This window comes from Neofelis nebulosa, chromosome 11, assembly GCF_028018385.1.
Source record: "Neofelis nebulosa isolate mNeoNeb1 chromosome 11, mNeoNeb1.pri, whole genome shotgun sequence".
In the NCBI taxonomy this organism is placed as follows: domain Eukaryota; kingdom Metazoa; phylum Chordata; class Mammalia; order Carnivora; family Felidae; genus Neofelis; species Neofelis nebulosa.
The window spans coordinates 71,467,470-71,486,240 of NC_080792.1; the positions used below are offsets into that span (position 1 = coordinate 71,467,470).

The following is an 18,771-nucleotide window of genomic DNA, read 5'->3' on the forward strand; positions in this document are numbered from 1 at the left end:
CAGTCCACCAAAAGGCATGCTCTTGCTAAGGCTCCAGCAGGGAAAGGACCACACGCTCCTCTCCTCTGCCTTCCCAGAGGAATCTAATCAGCAGTCAATGCTTAGTCAACACTGGCTGAATCAAACCCACAGGCCTCAGAGCTGTCAGGAGTGCAGAGACAACCACAGACATTAGCAGTCAAGAGACTTTCAGGACTAGCATCCCAGATCCTGAGAGATGGCAATCGAGAAGCCAGAGGCTGGGACTAGCTCAGTTCCCTGAGGGCTGACTCCCTGCAGCTCCCCAAATCTTTCCAGGAGGTGCCCACTCCCTGTGCCAACAATAAGGTCATTTACTAGGGCCACCCTAACCAAGCAACACAGCACCCCAGAAAAATTCTCCCAGCAAGTGCTACACAAGTCACCAGAAGGACTTCAAGCCCACAATATCCCAGAGCTAATGAGAAAGGAAGACAGATGAACAGGTCATACATAGCATTACAGGGGTTTTGTGCTGCTAGCCAGAGAAGCAGGGAGAGGGGTGCATGTGCACACACAGAAATCCTGCCCACATGTCTGTGAGGGTAATTCCCACCTCCAGGAATGTTCACCTCCACAAGGCTCAAGGATTTGCATCTGGGAAGCCTGAAACATAACCAGGCACAGCTCTCCCCACCTTCAGAAAGGTGAACATCCAGGACTAGGATGGGGCCAGCGAGAAGCCCGGCTCAGCCACTAACAAGGAGTGTGCGCACAATATGGACCCACAGCTGCCTGATTCCGAAGTCCCATGATTCCCACTCCCCACACTGAGCCAAGAGCAAGGCCTCCAACATTCAGCCGTTCGAGGCGTATATAACTGCAGTGCTCGGGGATTAAGACACCTGTTGTGTATCGAGGAGCTGGATCAACCGCTTCGATCACACTGTTTCCTGCATCACTCCATGTAGCGCCCACTCCAGGTTCATCTGGATTCTGCTCTACAATCTCCCTTAGAATCTCACCTCCTATGTAATGCCACTCTCAAAATTCCTTCCCTTCTTTCCTCCTATACCTGCTCACAGCCTCCACCGGCAATGCCCTCCTTGCCTTCCTGCCCATCCACCTCAACCACCTTCTCATTTACTCAGTGAACAAATACTTTGTGAGCAACCTTAGGAGCCAGGTACCATAAAAGTCACAGGTGCCTCCATGTCAGAGGGACAAAACCCACACTGAAAATGCTGCTCCCCATTGTTATGGACTAAGATATGTCCACCTCCACCCCCTTAGTTCATATGTGAAAGCCCTAACCCCCCAGTGACTATTTGGAGACAGGGCCTTTAAAGAGGTAATTAAGTTAAAATAAGGCTGTTAGGGTGGGGCCGCAATCCAATACAAAGGATGTCCTCATTAGAAGAGAAAGAGACACCGGGGATGTGAGCACAGAGAAAAGACCACGTGAGGACAGAGAGAAGACAGCCATCTGCACGGCAAGGAGAGAGGCTTCAGGAGAAACCGAATCCGAATCTGCCAACATCTTGAAACTGGGACTTCTAGCCCCTTGAACGGTGAGGATATGAATTCCTGCCATGTAAGCCACCCAGCCTGTGCTATTTTGTTATAGCAGCCTCAGCAAACTGATACACGCATGTCATCCCCAGGCCACTGAACCTTTAGATGCTCTTCATATTGTGTGAACCTGTGAGCACCTGAAGCCCCTATCTCATTCTGAGCATCCCCCCATACTCTGCACCTACCCTTGTTACCACGTGTATCCCACTGCTGGCCTGTGACTGTGGTCGGGGTTGGCCCCCACCCAGACCATCAGCTCCGCAAGTCCAGGACTTAACTTACTCTTCTCTGCATCCCCAGTAAGTGGTGACACATGAACTCATTAACTGTCCTCTGAAAGAATGAATGCATGAGGAAATGAAACCACACCCCATGCCCCAAATGGCAACTCTTCAGTACAGCCAAACAGAACTGACCACACGCCTATTTTGGCCTGTATTTAAACAAGTCATCAGTTAGCAATAACATGGAAAAGGAGCTCATTAAATACGGCAGGTAGCAATGGGTATCTGAAAATAGCCTTCCTTTCAGAGCTTTACAACCTATTCAAAAATATTAAACTGTAATATGCCTCAAAGACAAGTAGGAATGAATTCTCTATTTCAAGAAGTAAATATGAGGCCAAATAGTCGACATAAAGGATGTTCCCCAAACTGAACTGTTAATAACAGGAGAGACTGGAACTCACATTCCAAACACTCCATCCAGGGCCAGACCCATAAAACCATTTGGCTTCTTCAAAAATACTGGATTTTCCCAAAATAAAACCTAAACTATCACTAGCAGATGATTTATGTGGGCAGCGTCTGCACTCTGGTCCTCACTCTGTGTCCAGTTCCACTGTTTGCAGCAAAAACACAATGTGGACAAAAGAGTATTCAGGTGAGACCCCCATGGCAGGGCTGAACTTCACCTTTTCCTCAGTTGTTAGTAACAGTTTTCTTTGGAGACAAACATAACAAGAAAAACAGGCTATGCTCCTTCGTAAATTTCGGGCAGCTACAGACCCTGTTCCCTGACCTAACTGGCAAGCTCTGTTTTTTTCAAGATTAACACAGCTCCTCCACCTCCACATCTGGCCCCAAGAGTTTCCCTATTAGGGCACATAAAAAGAGCCAAGAGGCATGTTTTTCTTTTTCACCAAAATTAAATCCCCACATGCAAAGGCACCCTTTGTTTCCAAATTCCTTTTCTCTAGGGTCCTGCTGTTTCAAATCTGTGTGGTCTATTAAGTGCTAAATCATCTGACAGATTTCTTGGGGGCGGAGGGAGACTGCTGTTTCCAGGGCAATAGCCCAAACAAATGTATCTACTTTTTTTTTTTTCTTTTAAGGATTTGTTTTTCTCCACCTGAGCTAGCGGGAGCAACACGTTAGGTGTGGAGGGCTGGAACAGAGAAAGAATAGAGGCAGTCTTCCCAGAGTTCCAGAAGCAGAGTTCTGAGAATGAATGGCCCCAAGGAGTTCCTGCACCAGGTGATCCCCACAGTACTTGAGCCTCTAGCTCAAGCTAGCTGGTTAAGTTCCCCATCCCCATAGGAAACAGACCAACTAGAAGTTAACAAGAATGGGTATGTCTGTGCTTGAAGGGAACTGTACTTAACAGAAGGTCTGACATCCATCAGAAAACCTGCCCAACCATGCTGGAGCTAATTCTAAAACCAAAGATTAGTCCAGCAAAGCCACAAAGGACTTCCAAGTCTGGCAGCCAGAATGAGGTCAGGGTATAATCTAACAGCAGCCACAAACCCCTAGAGGGACACATAGGTAATACAGACTTCAAAGGTGCAGGTAACTTTGCAGTAATGGCATGTTTATTCGCCATGAATAAGAAGTGGGACCCTTAGTGGCACCTGGGTGGCTCAGTCTATTGAGCGTCTGACTCTTGATTTCGGCTCAGGTCATGATCTCACAGTCATGAGATCGAGCCCCACATCAGGCTCATGTGCCCGTGAGCCTGCTTAAGATGCTCCTTGTGGTCCTGCCCTCCACCCCTCGCCCCCCAAAAAAAGAAGCGAGACCCTGTATGCCCAATTACTTAGGCTTAAACAAACAGCCAGATTCTCCCCCAGAGAATCTGCCCTCCTCCTCCCGTGACTTAAGGTTGAAGGCAGCTGGAATGCAGCCAACCCCACCTGTTCAGGGTGAGAGGTTTGAGGAAAGAGGATGACACAGCTGGGGGTGGAGGTTTACAGCTGGAACAACCTCTCAAAGTACCACAGCCAAACTGCACACTCAGGGAACCCGAGTGGGCCTAGGACAGGCCATAAAGTGAGCTTGTCTACCCCAGGAGCCACAAGTTAAGTTGGGACGGTTATACCCAAAGATACGCTTATACTCACGACCCATATACACACATAAACATACCCAACACACTTAAAGCTCAATCTCAAGCAAGTGCATTAAACAGACTCAACAAAGCAAACGTGTTTGCAACTTCTTCCTCATCCCTCAGGCACAGCTGAGGGCTGCCCATATAGTTCATGCTAGCGAGCACTGCCCCATACCCACCTGAAGCCATGGGTGTCTTAAAGCCTCCTCTGTCGTAAAACGCACCTTTGGATCCACTATTAGCAACTTCTTGACAAGGTCCAGAGCTAAAGCAATAGGATAATTTATCACATCACAGTAAAAATGGTAGATACATTAAATCCGCAAAATTAAAGTATGCCAGAATCACAAGCCAACATCCAGAAAGAGAGGGGGGCTAAGGTCATTGCCAGCCAACAGGTGTGGTGGACAGGGTCCCCTGTCCTCCTCTTTGTATTCAGAGCTCTCTGAGAAAACCAGGAATGACCTCGATGCCCCCCATCTCTCCCTGCTTGCACATCACAACCTCTTCGCCCCCTGTTCCCTTGCTCGTTGCTGGATTCAACTTCAAACTAATTAAATCTGAACTTCTGCCTCGTTCTAAGACGCTCAGGATGCTCGGCCAACTCTCCCGAGACCCATGGAATGACAGAGAGAGTTTCTCGGCCAGCAACAGGCTCCCTGGAACTGGAGGCTTGGCAGAAACAAAGCTTAACAGCAATCACCATGCTGAGACTGCCTTTCTACTGCAACAGTATTATTCCTTTCATATTCTAAGATTTAACAGAATCACCTATGTTACTTCACATTTAGTTTTAGTTTTCTACTTGCCCTTTTGAGAATTACAAAGTTACACTTTTACATCCTAAAACACAAAGTAATTACTTTAGCTCTTACATGCTCATTCACAGGAGACTTTGTAACTGAAAAGTTACTTATTATTTTGTACCCTTAAATAGGTACAGGGCACATGCTTCTGTTCACTTACCCTCACAAAAACCCCTTAAGGTAAAGTTTATTGTACCTGCTTTACATATAAAGGAAAGGGTGACTCAGAGAGGTTACTAAGGTCACATAGCTAGGAAGTAGCCAACCCAAAACATGAGTCTCACTTAGCCTGGCTGAGGAGCCCATGTTCTTAATAACTTCCTCGGCCCCTCAAAAGGTGCAAAACAAACAATAGAAAATAAGAACTAACAGGAGAAACATAACAACTTGAAAAGAAATTCCCACCACGGCACACACATTTTACTGAACGACAAATTCTTAACCTTTTCATATCCATACCCTTCTCTGAGACCTCTGCCCAGACTTCGGGAATGAAGTTGAATTTTCCACTGGTGATCTGATCCTTCAAGGACACTTGAGTCTTATGCTCAGAGAAAGGTGGATACCCACTAAGGCTTAACATCGGTAGAGAAAGAAAGGAAAAGAAATCAAGTAGCATTCTCAGTGGCATTTGGACATATAGATTAGATTTTTGTTGATTTAAATCAACGGTCAAGATAAGTCACCCAAATTAAACACAAGCTCTCTACCTGGGCACGTTTCTGTTTTCACCTAACTACTTCCAACCAGACTCTGAAGCAATGAAACTTTTCTTACCAAATAAAAAGAATAACTCCTAAACTCCAGCAATCCACAGCTCGGTTATATCCAGCAGTCCCAAAGGAATTAAGAACCTCAGGAGCCAGGTAGGTAGGGGTACCACATAAGGTTCTCATGAGAGAGGTCTCCCCCAAAATCTTAGACTGCCCAAAATCAGTAATCTAAAATTAAGGACAAAAGGGAATCATTTTTAATGGCAAAATAAAATTAAACGATCAGCATAGTCTGCCAGTCCCAAAAGCTATGCAGGCTAAATCAGTTCCTATCCTATACAGTCCATGCTTGCTGTTAAAATCTGGAATTTTGTTTAAACTAAAATTTCCAAGCGAAGAAAGCTGAAGGTTTTTTCTCCAACTTATCCGTGGTTCTCTGTAACCTTACAAAAGGTTTGTGACCCTTATCATAAACTCTAGGGTCCTAATCAGTTATCCATGGTTTCTTTTAGGCTCTGGTTTCTCAACCAATATCCCAACACTGGAATAACTGAGGAGCTTGGAAAAAATACTTGGAACCCAGATGCCACCTTCAGTGATTGTGAGATGCAGTGTGGGTGTCGTGATTTTTATTGGTTGGTTGGTTTGTTTATTTATTTATTTATTTATTTATTTTTAATTAATAGGAGATTCTATAGGAAGCCAGGCTTGGGAAGCACCACCTTAGAAAGCAGAAGATAAGGAATGTGATTCTCATCCATCTAGATCCCTCCTTCCATTCTCAGAACAAAAGTGGCTCCTATAAAGAGGAGCTCAGTAAATGCCCATAAGAATCTGAATCAAAGCAATACCACCTGGTCTCTAAAATAATTGCTAGGAAGGTGAATTTTGGGGCGCCTGGGTGGCTCAGTCGGTTGGGCATCCGACTTCGGCTCAGGTCACGATCTCGCGGTCCGTGAGTTCGAGCCCCGCGTCAGGCTCTGGGCTGACGGCTCAGAGCCTGGAGGCTGCTTCTGATTCTGTGTCTCCCTCTCTCTCTGCCCCTCCCCCGTTCATGCTCTGTCTCTCTCTGTCTCAAAAATAAATAAAACGTTAAAAAAAATTTTTTTTTAAATAATTGCTAATAGTGGAAGGGTCAAGTTCTCTACCTTTTTATTCTCCCACTTTTTACTTGATGAATCTTTAAAGTTTACGAATAGAAATTTGGGGTGGCCACAGAAAGAGTTTTCTTACCTTTATAAGACAGTCCTCTTTTTGGGATGAGAGTAAAACATTCTCTGGCTTTAAGTCCCGATGTATAATGCCGTTTTCATGAAGGTACTACACAGAAAAGGAGGCATGACCCTCAGGTTTATGGAGTAGGTATGTGAGTAAAGACAGACAGACAAGACACACACACACACACCCCTTACAGCTGGGATGAAACCATAAGCCAGGTTACTCACAACCACATTACCCCAAATCATAGAAAACTACTGGGTAAAGGGCTTAGTGTTTATAAATTTGTTTTCAAGAAAATCTTTAGGGGCACCTGGCTGGCTCAGGCAGTAGATCTTGCAACTCTTGATCTCAGGGTTGTCAGTTTGAGCCCCACATTAGGGGTGGAGATTACTTAAAAAGAAAATCTTAAAAAAAAAAAAAAAAGAAAGAAAATCTTTAAAACGTAGGAAAAATGATATTTGCAACTACGTGGATGGAACCAGAGGGTATTATGCTAAGCGAAATTAGAGAAAGACAAATATCATATGACTTCACTCATATGAGGACTTTAAGAGACAAAACAGATGAACATAAGGAAAGGGAAACAAAAATAATATAAAAACAGGGAGGGGGACAAAACATAAGAGACTCATAAATATGGAGAACAAACAGAGGGTTACTGGAGGGGGTCGGGGGGGGGGGGATGAGCTAAATGGGTAAAGGGCATTAAGGAATCTACTCCTGAAATCATTGTTGCACTATATGCTAATTTGGATGTAAATTTAAAAGATTTAAAAAGTAGGAAAGATGAAAAATGCAACTTATGACAATAGACCGTTCATTTCACTCTTCAAAATAATAAATATCCCTTCATATAGGCAGAAATCTAAGGTGTCAATTTCATTTATAAAAATGTAAATGAGTGATTAAAGTATTTTGAGAATTTATTAAAGTAAAGCATAAAAATTCCACCAAAATTATGTACTTGGTCATTCACTTCCTGAGAATTTTTTAAAAAAAATTTTTAATGCTAATTTATTTCTAAGAGAGGGAGAGAGACAGAGCATGAGTGCAGGAGGGGCAGAGAGAGAGGGAGACCCAGAATCCAAAGCAGGCTCCAAGTTCTGAGCTGTCAGCACAGAGCCCAAAACGGGGGCTTGAACTCACGAGCTGTGAAATCATGACCTGAGCTGAACTGGAAAAAGCTCAACTGACTGGGGCACCTGGGTGGCTCAGTCGGTTAAGCGTCCGACTTTGGCTCAGGTCACGATCTCGCGGTCCGTGAGTTCGAGCCCTGCATCGGGCTCTGGGCTGATGGCTCAGAGCCTGGAGGCTGCTTCTGATTCTGTGTCTCCCTCTCTCTCTGCCCCTCCCCCATTCATGCGTTGTCTCTCTCTGTCTCAAAAATAAATAAACGTTTAAAAAAAATTAAAAAAAAAAAAAAAAAAAAAAAAGCTCAAGTGACTGAGCCACGGAGGCGCCCAGATCTCACGTTTTGTGAGACAGCCCTGTGCCAGGCTCTGTGCTGACAGAGTGGAGCCTGCTTGGGATTCTCTCTCCTTCTCTCTCTCTGCCCCTCCCCCACATGTATGCTGGCTCACGCTCCCTCTCTCTCTCAAAATAAATAAACAAACTTAAAAAAAAAAAAAAAAAAGAACTGAGGGCTTCTCTTACCTGTACAGCCAGGAGCATCTGGTAAAAATAGAGCTTGCACGTAGCTTCTTTCAGGCGTTTATTCCCCACCACCCTGTCAAACAGCTCTCCTCCTTCCATCCTGAAACAAACAGGCAAAGCAGGGGGTGGTTCTTGGGTGGAAGATAATAACACAAACAAAACAAACTCATGCAGGCAGGCAAAGAGCTGCCCTTTTTATTCTCAGGAGGACTCCACGAGGACTCCCGTGTGTACAAACAGTGAGGTAGGAAGTCTCCTCTCCACAATAAAGATGTCCTTGTTGGAAACTAAGGAATGGGGAAAGATGGAAGGGGTGGGCAGTGGGCACTAGACACTCAGGAGCTTTTAAGAATCTGACTCAGCAGACGGGAGGCGGAGCCCAAGAGTCCGCGTTTTCATCACGCACCCCAGCTGATTCAGAGACTGAAGCAGAGCGGCAAACTGGAGCCCACAATCAGACAACGGATGTCTGAACCCTAGCCCCACCATTCCTAGCTCTGGAGCTTTGGACAAGTTACACACCCTCTCTGAGCTTGTTTCTGCCTCTTAAAAAAATGGGGACAATCCTCCCCCTACCTTGATGGCTGTGGTAAAAATTAAGAGATAATTCATGGAGGTAAGGCGCCTGGCACAAGTGGCTGTTTGGCAGGGTTATTCAATTCCTCTGAGCTTCAGTTTCCTTTTCTGTAAAGTGGGACTAAAGATCGTAACCCATCAGTAACCTGTAAGTAACATGGATGACTGTTAATGAAGGGTACATGAGTCAATCCATGTAAAGTGCTTGGAGCAGTAATTGGCTCATAGTAAGTAATTAGAATCAGTGACTGTTACTGTATTACTTCTGTTTTAACTAGGTCCAGTCAGACAGTAACAGATATTCCCTCAAGCACCACAGGAGCCATCCAGTCTCTCCCAGTGCTATGATTGAGGCTGTTTACTATAAAATCTTTTTTTTTTTTTTTTAAGTTTATGGTTTCTCCTTCCCTGAATGCTTTTTTTTTTTTTTAATTTTCATCCAAATTAGTTAGCATATAGTGCAACAATGATTTCAGGAGTAGATTCCTTAGTGCCCCTTACCCATTTAGCCCATTCACCTTCCCCACAACCCCTCCCATAACCCTCAGTTTGTTCTCCATATCGATGAGTCTCTTCTGTTTTGTCCCCCTCCCTGTTTTTATATTATTTTTGTTTCCCTTCTCTTATGTTCCTCTGTTTTTGTCTCTTAAAGTCCTCATATGAGTGAAGTCATGATTTTTGTCTTTCTCTGACTGACTAATTTCACTTAGCATAATACCTCCAGTTTCCATCCACGTAGTTGCAAATGGCAAGATTTCATTCTTTTTGATTCCAAGTAATACTCCATTGTATATATATACCACATCTTCTTTATCCGTTCATCCATCGAGGTACATATGGGCTCTTTCCATACTTTGGCTATTGTTGATAGTCCTGCTATAAACATGGGGGTGCATGTGTCCCTTCGAAACAGCACCCCTGTATCCCTTGAATAAATGCCTAGTAGTGCAACTGCTGGGTCGTAGGGTAGTTCTGTTTTTAGTTTTTTGAGGAGCCTCCATACTGTTTTCCAGAGGGGTTGCACCAGCTTGCATTCCCATGTTTACTATAAAATCTTACTAACCAACCTCCTTAGCCACTGGATACCACTCAGGAGCAAACCCTTGCCTGTCTGCTCCAACAGCCACTCCCAGAAACACTACATATTTACATAGAAATGAACGTCAAGACAGGCCCCTTCCATGAATGAGCCAGGGAATTATTCTGGTCACACCACAGAAGACAGGACTTTGTGGTTACTGAAATAACCCAGCAAGTAAACCAGTACTGAAAAGATAACGAGGTGTCACCATGCCCCTAAGCACTGTGATCCCAAGCAGAAACATCCACCCAGGCAGATATTTCAGAGTAGTAATATCCACCTGTGGTTGAACAACTGTGTGTGCCAGGTACTCTGCTGGGCACTTTCCATTCTTCATAGTATCTGATCCTTATGACTCTACATATGGGGAGTATCACTATTAGCACCCCACCCCCACCAACACCAGGAAAATAAATAAGAGTCAAGGACATGAAGTAAACTAACTCACAAGCAGTCACCTGCACAGCGGGATTCAAACCCAGACCTCAGACCCAGGGCCTGGAACCTCTAAGCCACATGCCTTTGGAAACATTGGGAGGACTTTAGATTTAGTACTAACCCCACATGCACACTTTGTGGGCCCCACCACCACATACATATGATGAGAGTCCCCAGGATGAGAAATGCAAGCCAGCATTGGATTTTTTGGTGGTTTATAAGCACTTGAATGGAAACAAATAGAAAACTTTATTACTTACAATTCCAAAACAATATAATAATCTTCAGCCTCAAAAAAGTCTTTAATCTTGATGATACAAGGCTAAGAGGGGAAAAAAGAAGAAATGTAGTGAGAAACTCTCAAGAGAAAAACCACAGAAGCAGAATGGAGGCATCTGCCCCCCTACCTCAAGGCACTCTAAAGTTCCATAGCAGAAAAGGCAAAACAGCCTGTCAGCACAGAGCCAGATGCAGGGTTCAAACTCACAAATCCATGAGATTATGACCTGAGCCGAAATCAAGAGTCAGACGCTTAATCAAATGAGCCACCCAGGCACCCCTAATATTATGATTTTATACTTAGAAAGCACACCTATTGTTTTTACAATGTGAAGATAGACAGCAGAGTTGAGTGGTCTGGGTAAGTAAAAGATGTGGTAAGTATCTCTCAGGGACATACCTCACCCCAAGCAGAGAGGAGGCTTGTAGTTATTACCAAAATTAAAGGGAAGGGACGCCTGAGTGGCTCAGTGGGTTAAGGGTCCGACTTCAGCTCAGGTCATGATCTCGCAGCTTGTGAGTTCGAGCCCTGTGTCAGGCTCTGTGCTCACAGCTCAGAGCCTGGAGCCTGCTTTGGATTCTGTGTCTCCCCCTCTCTCCGCCCCTCCCCTGCTCACGTTCTATCAAAAATGAACAAACGTTAAAAAAAATAAATTAATTAATTAAAGGGAAGAGAGTTACATGATTTTTAGATTTTAGAGTAAGAAGAGTAGCAAAACTCACCAGAGTGACTGTCCTACAAAGCAAATTTCATCACATCCAATGCTCTGATTAAAATCCTCCTAGTGGTACAGGGCACCTGAGTGGCTAAGTCTATTAAGCATCCAACTGTTGATTTCAACTCATGGTTCACGGGATTGAGCCCTGCATCTGGCTCTGTGCTGACAGCGTGCAGTCTGCTTAAGATTCTCTCTCTCTCCCTCTCTCTCTGCCCCTCCCCTGCTTGCTCACTCTCTCTTAAAATAAATAAATAAACTTTAAAATCCTTCAAGTCGTAGCTTCCCATAATGAACTGTTGAACAGCAGTGAAGGGATGCCCCACTGCTTCCCCAGCACAATGGATCCTGGAAACATAATGCCGAGTGGAAGAGGCAAGTCACAAAAGACTTCAGAGTGTATGGAGTAGCTTCAATTGCATGGTCAGGTTTTCATTCCTTTTTTATTATTATTATTATTTTTGAAAGAGAGAGGAAGTGCAAGCGGGGCTGGGGGAGGGGGGGGCAGAAAGAGAGGGAGAGAATCCCAAGCAGGCTCTGCACTGCCAGCTAAGAGCCCAGTGTGGGGCTCGAAGCCACGACAATGAGATCATGACCTGAGCCAAAATGAACAGTTGGACACTTAACCAACTGAGCCACCCAGGCACCCCCTCAAGTTTTCATTCTTAAGTTGGTTAGTTCTTAGGTGTTCATTTCATTGCTTTGCTTCATAATTTATTGTTTTACATGTGCCAAATGTTACATAATTTAAACATATTTAAAGGAAGGAAAGGAGACCAATCAGGAGGGAGAGATGGAAGGAAATAGAAGAAAGACAGAAAGTAAGACAAGAGGAAAGCAAACCTTCGGAAACCTAACTTTTCAGCAGGAATTAGCAAACCCTGGAGACCCAGCCTTGTCCTGCCCCTACCCGCCGACCATGGCCAAATCTCCTGCTCCTGGTCCCATGCATCCTCCTCTCCAGACCACAAAACACCCTGCCTGCCCCAGACTTGCTGTGTTCTTTCCCAATGTCACACCTCTGCTTGCTGCCCTCCTGCCTGGTGATCCAGCCCTCTGGGCACACCTGGTCTCCAGCATCAGGCCCCAGCTCGAATGTCACCCTCAGGATGCATCTGCAATCCCCTGCGTTGGTTCTCATCCATGTGGCCTCATGCTGCATCTTCAACATTTGTCTCCCCATCAGACTGCGACCTCCAGGAGGGCAGAAAAGGGAAACTAACACCCACCACGGGTCTCCTTTCATCAGGCGCTTGACAGGCTGAGTCAAGTCTTATTTCTCTTTCTAGAACCAACACTCAGCAGAGCAGCTGGCACACAGGAGACATTCATGTGCTGCGCAGATTAACGAGAACAATGGCAGTAACAGAAACACCACTGAAGGCAGACTCTACCACCACATGTTGGTCATGGCACACACACCATGTGAGGCTGAGAGCAAACCAGCTCTGCCACTCCTTACCTATGATCCCAGCACATTTGGCTCTGCGTGACCAGCTGTATTGCCACAAAAATGAAGACACTGGATATGCACTGTAAGGTTATACTAAGAGGAATGGAAAGGGGAACTAAGATTCTCATATGCTGTCACAGGAAGGCAACAGGCTATCTAAAATCGATAGGGATACCTGGGTGGCTCAGTCGGTTAAGAGTCCGACATCAGCTCAGGTCGTGATCTCACAGTTCGTGAGTTTGAGCCCTGCGTCAGGCTCCACGCTGACAGTGCAAAGCCAGCTTGGGATTCTCTTTCCCTCCGTCTCCACCCCTCCCCTACCTGTACACGCATGCGCTCTCGCTCTCTCTCTCAAAATAAGTTAATGAACTTAAAAAGAAGAATTTGATCATAAAAAAATAAGATTGATAAACCAAGAGATAACAGTTTATGTATATTATGTAGAAATACGGAGATAAATTCATTCAAACAAAAAAGAGATCCAAGAGTTTTAAAATGTTTGGGGGGGGGGGGCGTGGGGGCTACAGACCTACAGTCTGTGTGTGAACCTTTGAGCAATATTTGACTCTCTAGATCACATGCATGTGATATCCCGATATAATAAAGCAGAAGTAGAAGAAAAGACACACATGGAAAAGGAACATAAATTGAGAGGAACAGAGGAGAGCTGCTTGCTTCTGCCTGGCATCATCAGGCCAGCGCCCACCTGGAAATGGACTGGTCTGGGAGCTGGCAGAGCACGAGGAGGTGCCCAACAGTCAGAGCCTGCAGGACTGCATCCTCTAAGGTACCACCGTCTCTAGGGTCATTCATTGGCTGGAGTGTCGCGGCTGAAGGTGTCTCTCATGAACCGGAGGCTACTACCCTAAACCTTCCAGTTAGATCACACAGGGAAAAGTTTAGGGAATGGCAGTGATTTCTCCAGACCGCAAAACATTCCCCCAAGCGTGTTCTCCATGCGGAAAGCTTGGCAAGCACATCTCATCGAATTCCTACACTGACCTTTAAGGTATGTATCCATATTGTCTCCACTGCAGAGATAAGGAAACAGGGGCGTTGAAAAATGAAATGACCTTCTCAGAGCCAGGAGGTAAGAGAGATGGGAGTGGGAACCCTGGTCTGTCTCCCCACTAGGCTGAAACCAGAGGAGGGGAGGGATGGCCAAGTCCATCTGTGCTCACCACCCCCCCGGGCCTAGAAGGCAGGCTGGCACAGTAAGTGTTTAACAACAGACTGAATCAATGCCTGGCTCCAAACGCCAGGCTCTACTCATTATCCCCCAAATGCACTCATGAGCCTGTGTTTCATTTCCAAGAGCTTTCCACATGCCCTTGTAAATTGCCAAGAAATTCTCTCCAGAGATCTTTTTTGAGGGTTCTCAATTCTTCTCAACTGCAGTGGACATTGGATTTGTATAAATGTTATGTTTGGGGATCCTCTGACATCAGAAAAAACTCTGAGGATTCTGTTTATCTTAGGGGTATGTCTGAAGCAACCCCACCCCAGAAAATTAGAGGGCTCCTCTCTTTAACAAGAGATTCCAGATCCCTTGGGGTGGGGGGGAGGCTAATTCATGGGGCACCTGGGTGTCTCAGTCAATGAGTGTCCAACTTCAGCTTAGGTCATGATCTCATGGTTCATGGGTTCAGTCCCACATTGGGCTCTCTGCTGTCAGCACAGAGCCTGCTTCTTTTCTCGCTTCTTAAAAGACAGACTTAATGGTGTGCACCTGGGTGGCTCAGTCGGTTAAATGTCTGACTTTGGCTCAGGTCATGATCTCATGGTTCGTGGTTTCAAGCCCAGCATCCAGCTCTGTGCTGACAGCTCAGAGCCTGGAGCCTGCTTTGGATTCTGTGTCTCCCTCTCTCTGCCCCTACTATGCTCATGCTCTGTCTCTCTCTCTCTCTCTCTCAAAAATAAACATTCAAAAAAAAAAAAAAAGACAGACTCACTTTCCAGTGAGACAAGGCACAAAAACGATAGCAACTATTCACACCCACCGAGGTAAATGGAAATCAGTACCACCAAAAGGTATTTAGAGGTATTGAAAACAGGTATAATTAAGCCATATTTACCAAATTGGCACTGTCTTCCCATAAACAATATGAGATAAAATATTAGGGAAATTTACCATGCATTTTGGTCAAAAACTCAGTGGAAATATCACAGTTATTTAATCATGAAATCTTTATACAGTATTGTCCTCTCAAAATTTCAGGGCAAAGCTTTTCCCATCTACATTATAGCTAAACACATACACCCATACATGTGTACCCACACATGTATACACGTACACACACGCACACACACACACACATTTAAGGAATGCAAGTTAATACTAGCTTGATTACACTGATACTTTATACAACTCCCATATTTTGAGAGGAAAGAATGTAAGTAAGTCTGGGTCAGATTTTACAGCAATACTTACATGATTTAGTTTTTTCAAAATTTCTATTTCTGTTTCAACATTGAGAGCCGGATCCTTTGATAAAAAAATAACATTCAAGTTTATTAATAATAATAATAGTCAACACTTGGAAAATGCTTAGTTAAAGCTTAGTTGAGTAAAAGCTGTCTGAGTTCCACACTTAGCGCCTACTCATCAAGGATTAGAGGTCGATCAATTAAATAACTCCCCTAAAAATCACTCTGCAAAGTGCTTGGTAAATAGTAAGCATTCAGTAAACGACCAGGCCCTATGCCAACCTCTGTATTTAAGAGTCATCTTGGGGGTCGCCTGGGTGGCTCAGTCAGTTAAGCATCAGACTCTTGATTTTGGCTCAGGTCATGATCTCATGGTTTGTGAGTTTAAGCCTCACATTGGGCTCTGCACTGACCCTGCAGAGCCTGCTTGGGATTTTCTCTCTCCCTCTCTCTCTTTCTCTCTCCCCTTCTCTCTCCCCTCCCCTTCTCATGCTCTCTCTCCCAAAAAAAAACAAACAAAAAAGTGAACTTAAAAAAATATTTAAAAAAAGAAAAAGAATCATTTTACTTAATAAGTCTCAAAATCCCAAAGTGAACTGGGTTCTAGAATTATCCCCAGTTCACAGATGGAGTAACTGAGGCTCAGAGAAAGGAAGCCACTTGCTCCAGTTCTCACAATCAGAAACAAGTGTGTTTCCACTGTTCTCATGCTTACCTGGTAAGCTCTGTCTCTGTCTCTCTTTTTTTTAAGTTTTTATTGAAATTCCAGTTAGCTAACATACAATGTAATATTAGTTGTAAGCTCTCTCTGGCTGTACAATTGTTTATACTCATAAAAGTGATACAACAAATAAACACCACAGACAAGAGGTATTTAATTAAATTACATAAGGAAAATGTCAAGCCACATTTCTAATAATAGAGCAGACACAGTTTCCAATTTACTGCAGGCTAACATATTTAGTGAGACACCAATGAGAGGAAGCATCAGGGGACCGAAGTTGCTCTCTGTTCCAATTCCAAAAGGATGAATCGAGTTACTCAGCCTCAAGGGCTACACCCTCCAAAGCAAAGAGGATATAGAATTACATATTTATGTAAAATGGACTTCGGCTAAGAAACCCAGATGTTTAATTTTAAAAGCCTGCCTCTTCCTGTAAGCTGTTAAACTCATTACCATGGCAGGACATACTCTGATGATAGAGAGGTCTAAAAGAGTCCAATCTGATTTGAAAGATGAAATTAAGAGGTAAAATTTTGCTCCAAGTCTTCAAGAATGGTAGGTATTTTCTTCCCCACCACACACCCCCAACAGGAAACAAATCCAGAATCACAGGGGAAAAAGATCTGTAACAAAGTGAACACAGAAAGGAAATTCCTCTTGCCATGTGAAAATGGCATTGTCTTGGGGGCAGAGGTGGGGGGGGGGGGGGAGGAATTGATCTTTAAAGAACATTAAAGTATAATGGCCAGAAACAGCTGGCCACAAAGGAAAATGTGACTAGAGACCTCATTTTACATTATTCTGTTGGGTCGTGTGTTCAAAGACCAATACATTTGACCATTTCACCAACACAGTAAATGTATATTACAGAATGCAATAAAATGAATGGCTACTATATAGAGACTGTTAAATAATTAGGATTTTTAAAAATCTATAGATGCTAAGGTATTCACTCCTTCATTATTGGGAAGAGCAAAGGATTGGAAATTACCCTAAATGATCAAACAGAGAAATGGGTGAATAAATTACAATAAAGTTCATGAAATAGAGGCTCAATCATCAAAAAGCATCAATTAGGGGAAAGTTTATGCATTAATGCTTATGTGGAAAAGTAGAACACAAAATTGTATATACAGTATGACTTCAACCATCTAAAAATGCAAATCTGTATGAACAAGGACTAGAAGGAAAAAGAAAACTGCAAACAGCTGTGGAGTTACAATGGTGGGATATATAGCCAGGTTGTTTTTTCCCCTCAATTTCCTTTTTTTTTTTTTTAATGTTTATTTATTTTTTTGAGAGAGAGAGAGAGAGAGAGAGAGAGAGAGAGAGAGAGAGAGAGAGAGCGCCTGAGGGAGAAATTAAGAGAGAAAGAGAATGAGCAGGGGAGGGGCAGAGAGAGGAAAGAGAGAATCCCAAGCAGGTTCTGTGCTCAGTGCAGAGCCCCACGTGGGGCTCGAACTCACGAACTGTAAGATCATGAGCTGAATTCAAGAGGAACACTCAAACAACTGAGCCACCCAGGCACCCCCCAATTTCCTTTCATGTACTGTAAAACTTGTAACAACTTGGGGGAGGGGGGGAGCACTTCTTGCTGGTACATTATGTACAACAAAATATTTCTGGAACCAAATTATGGATAAGTAACTTTCTAGGTTAGTTGAATATACTCAAAATATTTCAATGCTGTTTAATACAAATTCACATATGTGAACAATGAATTCTTCCTAACACTGAAAATCACCACTCTAGGGGCACCTAGGTGGCTCAGTCGGTTAAGCATTTGACTTTGGCAAATGTCATGATCTCACGGTTTTGTGCATTTGAGCCTGGCATTGGGCTCTGCACAGACAGTGCGAAGCCTGCTTGGGATTTTCTCTCTTTCCCTCTCTCTCTGCCCCTCCCCTGCTCACTCTCCCTCTTTCTCAAAATAAATAAAAACTTAAAAAAAAGAAAAAACTCACCACTCTAAAATTATTTGGGGAAGTTAAGAAGTGTTAAAAAACAACTGAGCAGGGAGCCTGGGTGGCTCAGTCGGTTAAGCGTCCAACTTCGGCTCAGATCATGATCTCATAGTTGGTGGGTTCGAGCCCCGCGTCGGGCTCTGTGCTGACAGCTCGGAGCCTGGAGCTGCTTCGGATTCTGTGTCTCCCTCTTGCTCTGCCCCTATCCCAACTCATGCTCTGTTTCTATCTCAAAAATAAACATTAAAAAAATAAAAATAAATAGCTGAGCATGCACAAACACAGGTACTTACTGCCTCTCTCTCAGAGCCAACAGCAAACTTCCTTTTGCTGATGATTTTTATGGCTACTTTCTTACATGTTTTCCTCTCAAAAGCTAGCTTCACCTCACCACAGGCACCACTACGGAGAGAAACATAAAATGATCAATTGTCAGAATGGTTCATCATTCCTGATCTGGGTTTAACTTTAGCCGAGATCAGTTTAGAAGTTAACCGCTGTCCACATACAACCCTTCCATTGTCCCTGTTTTCAAACAACACAATGAAACATAACCAATGTAAAATGTCAAGGGCATAAGTGAATGTGGACCATCCAATAGTGCTGAGTCAGCTCCAAATTCTACTTTTTGAGCTGAGTGATACAGACTTAAGTATTAATGGCACCCCAGAATGTGAAATCCTCAGAAAGACACTAAGAACAAATAAGACAGAAATTACTTATCCTAGAGGCAGAGAAACATCACTGAGAACAAAGTCCTAAACAAAAATGAGTGCCTGACCCAAGTTACAGCAGATAACTGTAAATGAATCATTTTCATTGATATGCTCTTTCTTATTCAAAGTGCCATAGTTGA

At 43.9% G+C, this 18,771-nt stretch overlaps 1 protein-coding gene across 16 annotated transcripts in view; it reads right to left on the minus strand.

The window, feature by feature from the left end:
• The window catches only part of CHEK2 (checkpoint kinase 2), a 47,679-nt gene that overhangs the window by 1,242 nt on the left and 27,666 nt on the right, over window positions 1-18,771 (minus strand). For 15 of the 16 annotated variants that reach the window (XM_058693140.1, XM_058693138.1, XM_058693139.1 and 12 more), the window contains 8 exons: window positions 18,209-18,317; window positions 15,232-15,285; window positions 10,613-10,674; window positions 8,258-8,357; window positions 6,617-6,703; window positions 5,448-5,611; window positions 5,130-5,245; window positions 4,044-4,129 (listed from right to left, as the gene is read on the minus strand). In XM_058693140.1, the coding sequence (XP_058549123.1) occupies window positions 4,044-4,129; window positions 5,130-5,245; window positions 5,448-5,611; window positions 6,617-6,703; window positions 8,258-8,357; window positions 10,613-10,674; window positions 15,232-15,285; window positions 18,209-18,317 (778 nt within the window). The remainder of the gene's footprint in view (window positions 1-4,043; window positions 4,130-5,129; window positions 5,246-5,447; window positions 5,612-6,616; window positions 6,704-8,257; window positions 8,358-10,612; window positions 10,675-15,231; window positions 15,286-18,208; window positions 18,318-18,771) is intronic. The other variant, XM_058693134.1, reaches the window with a different exon arrangement.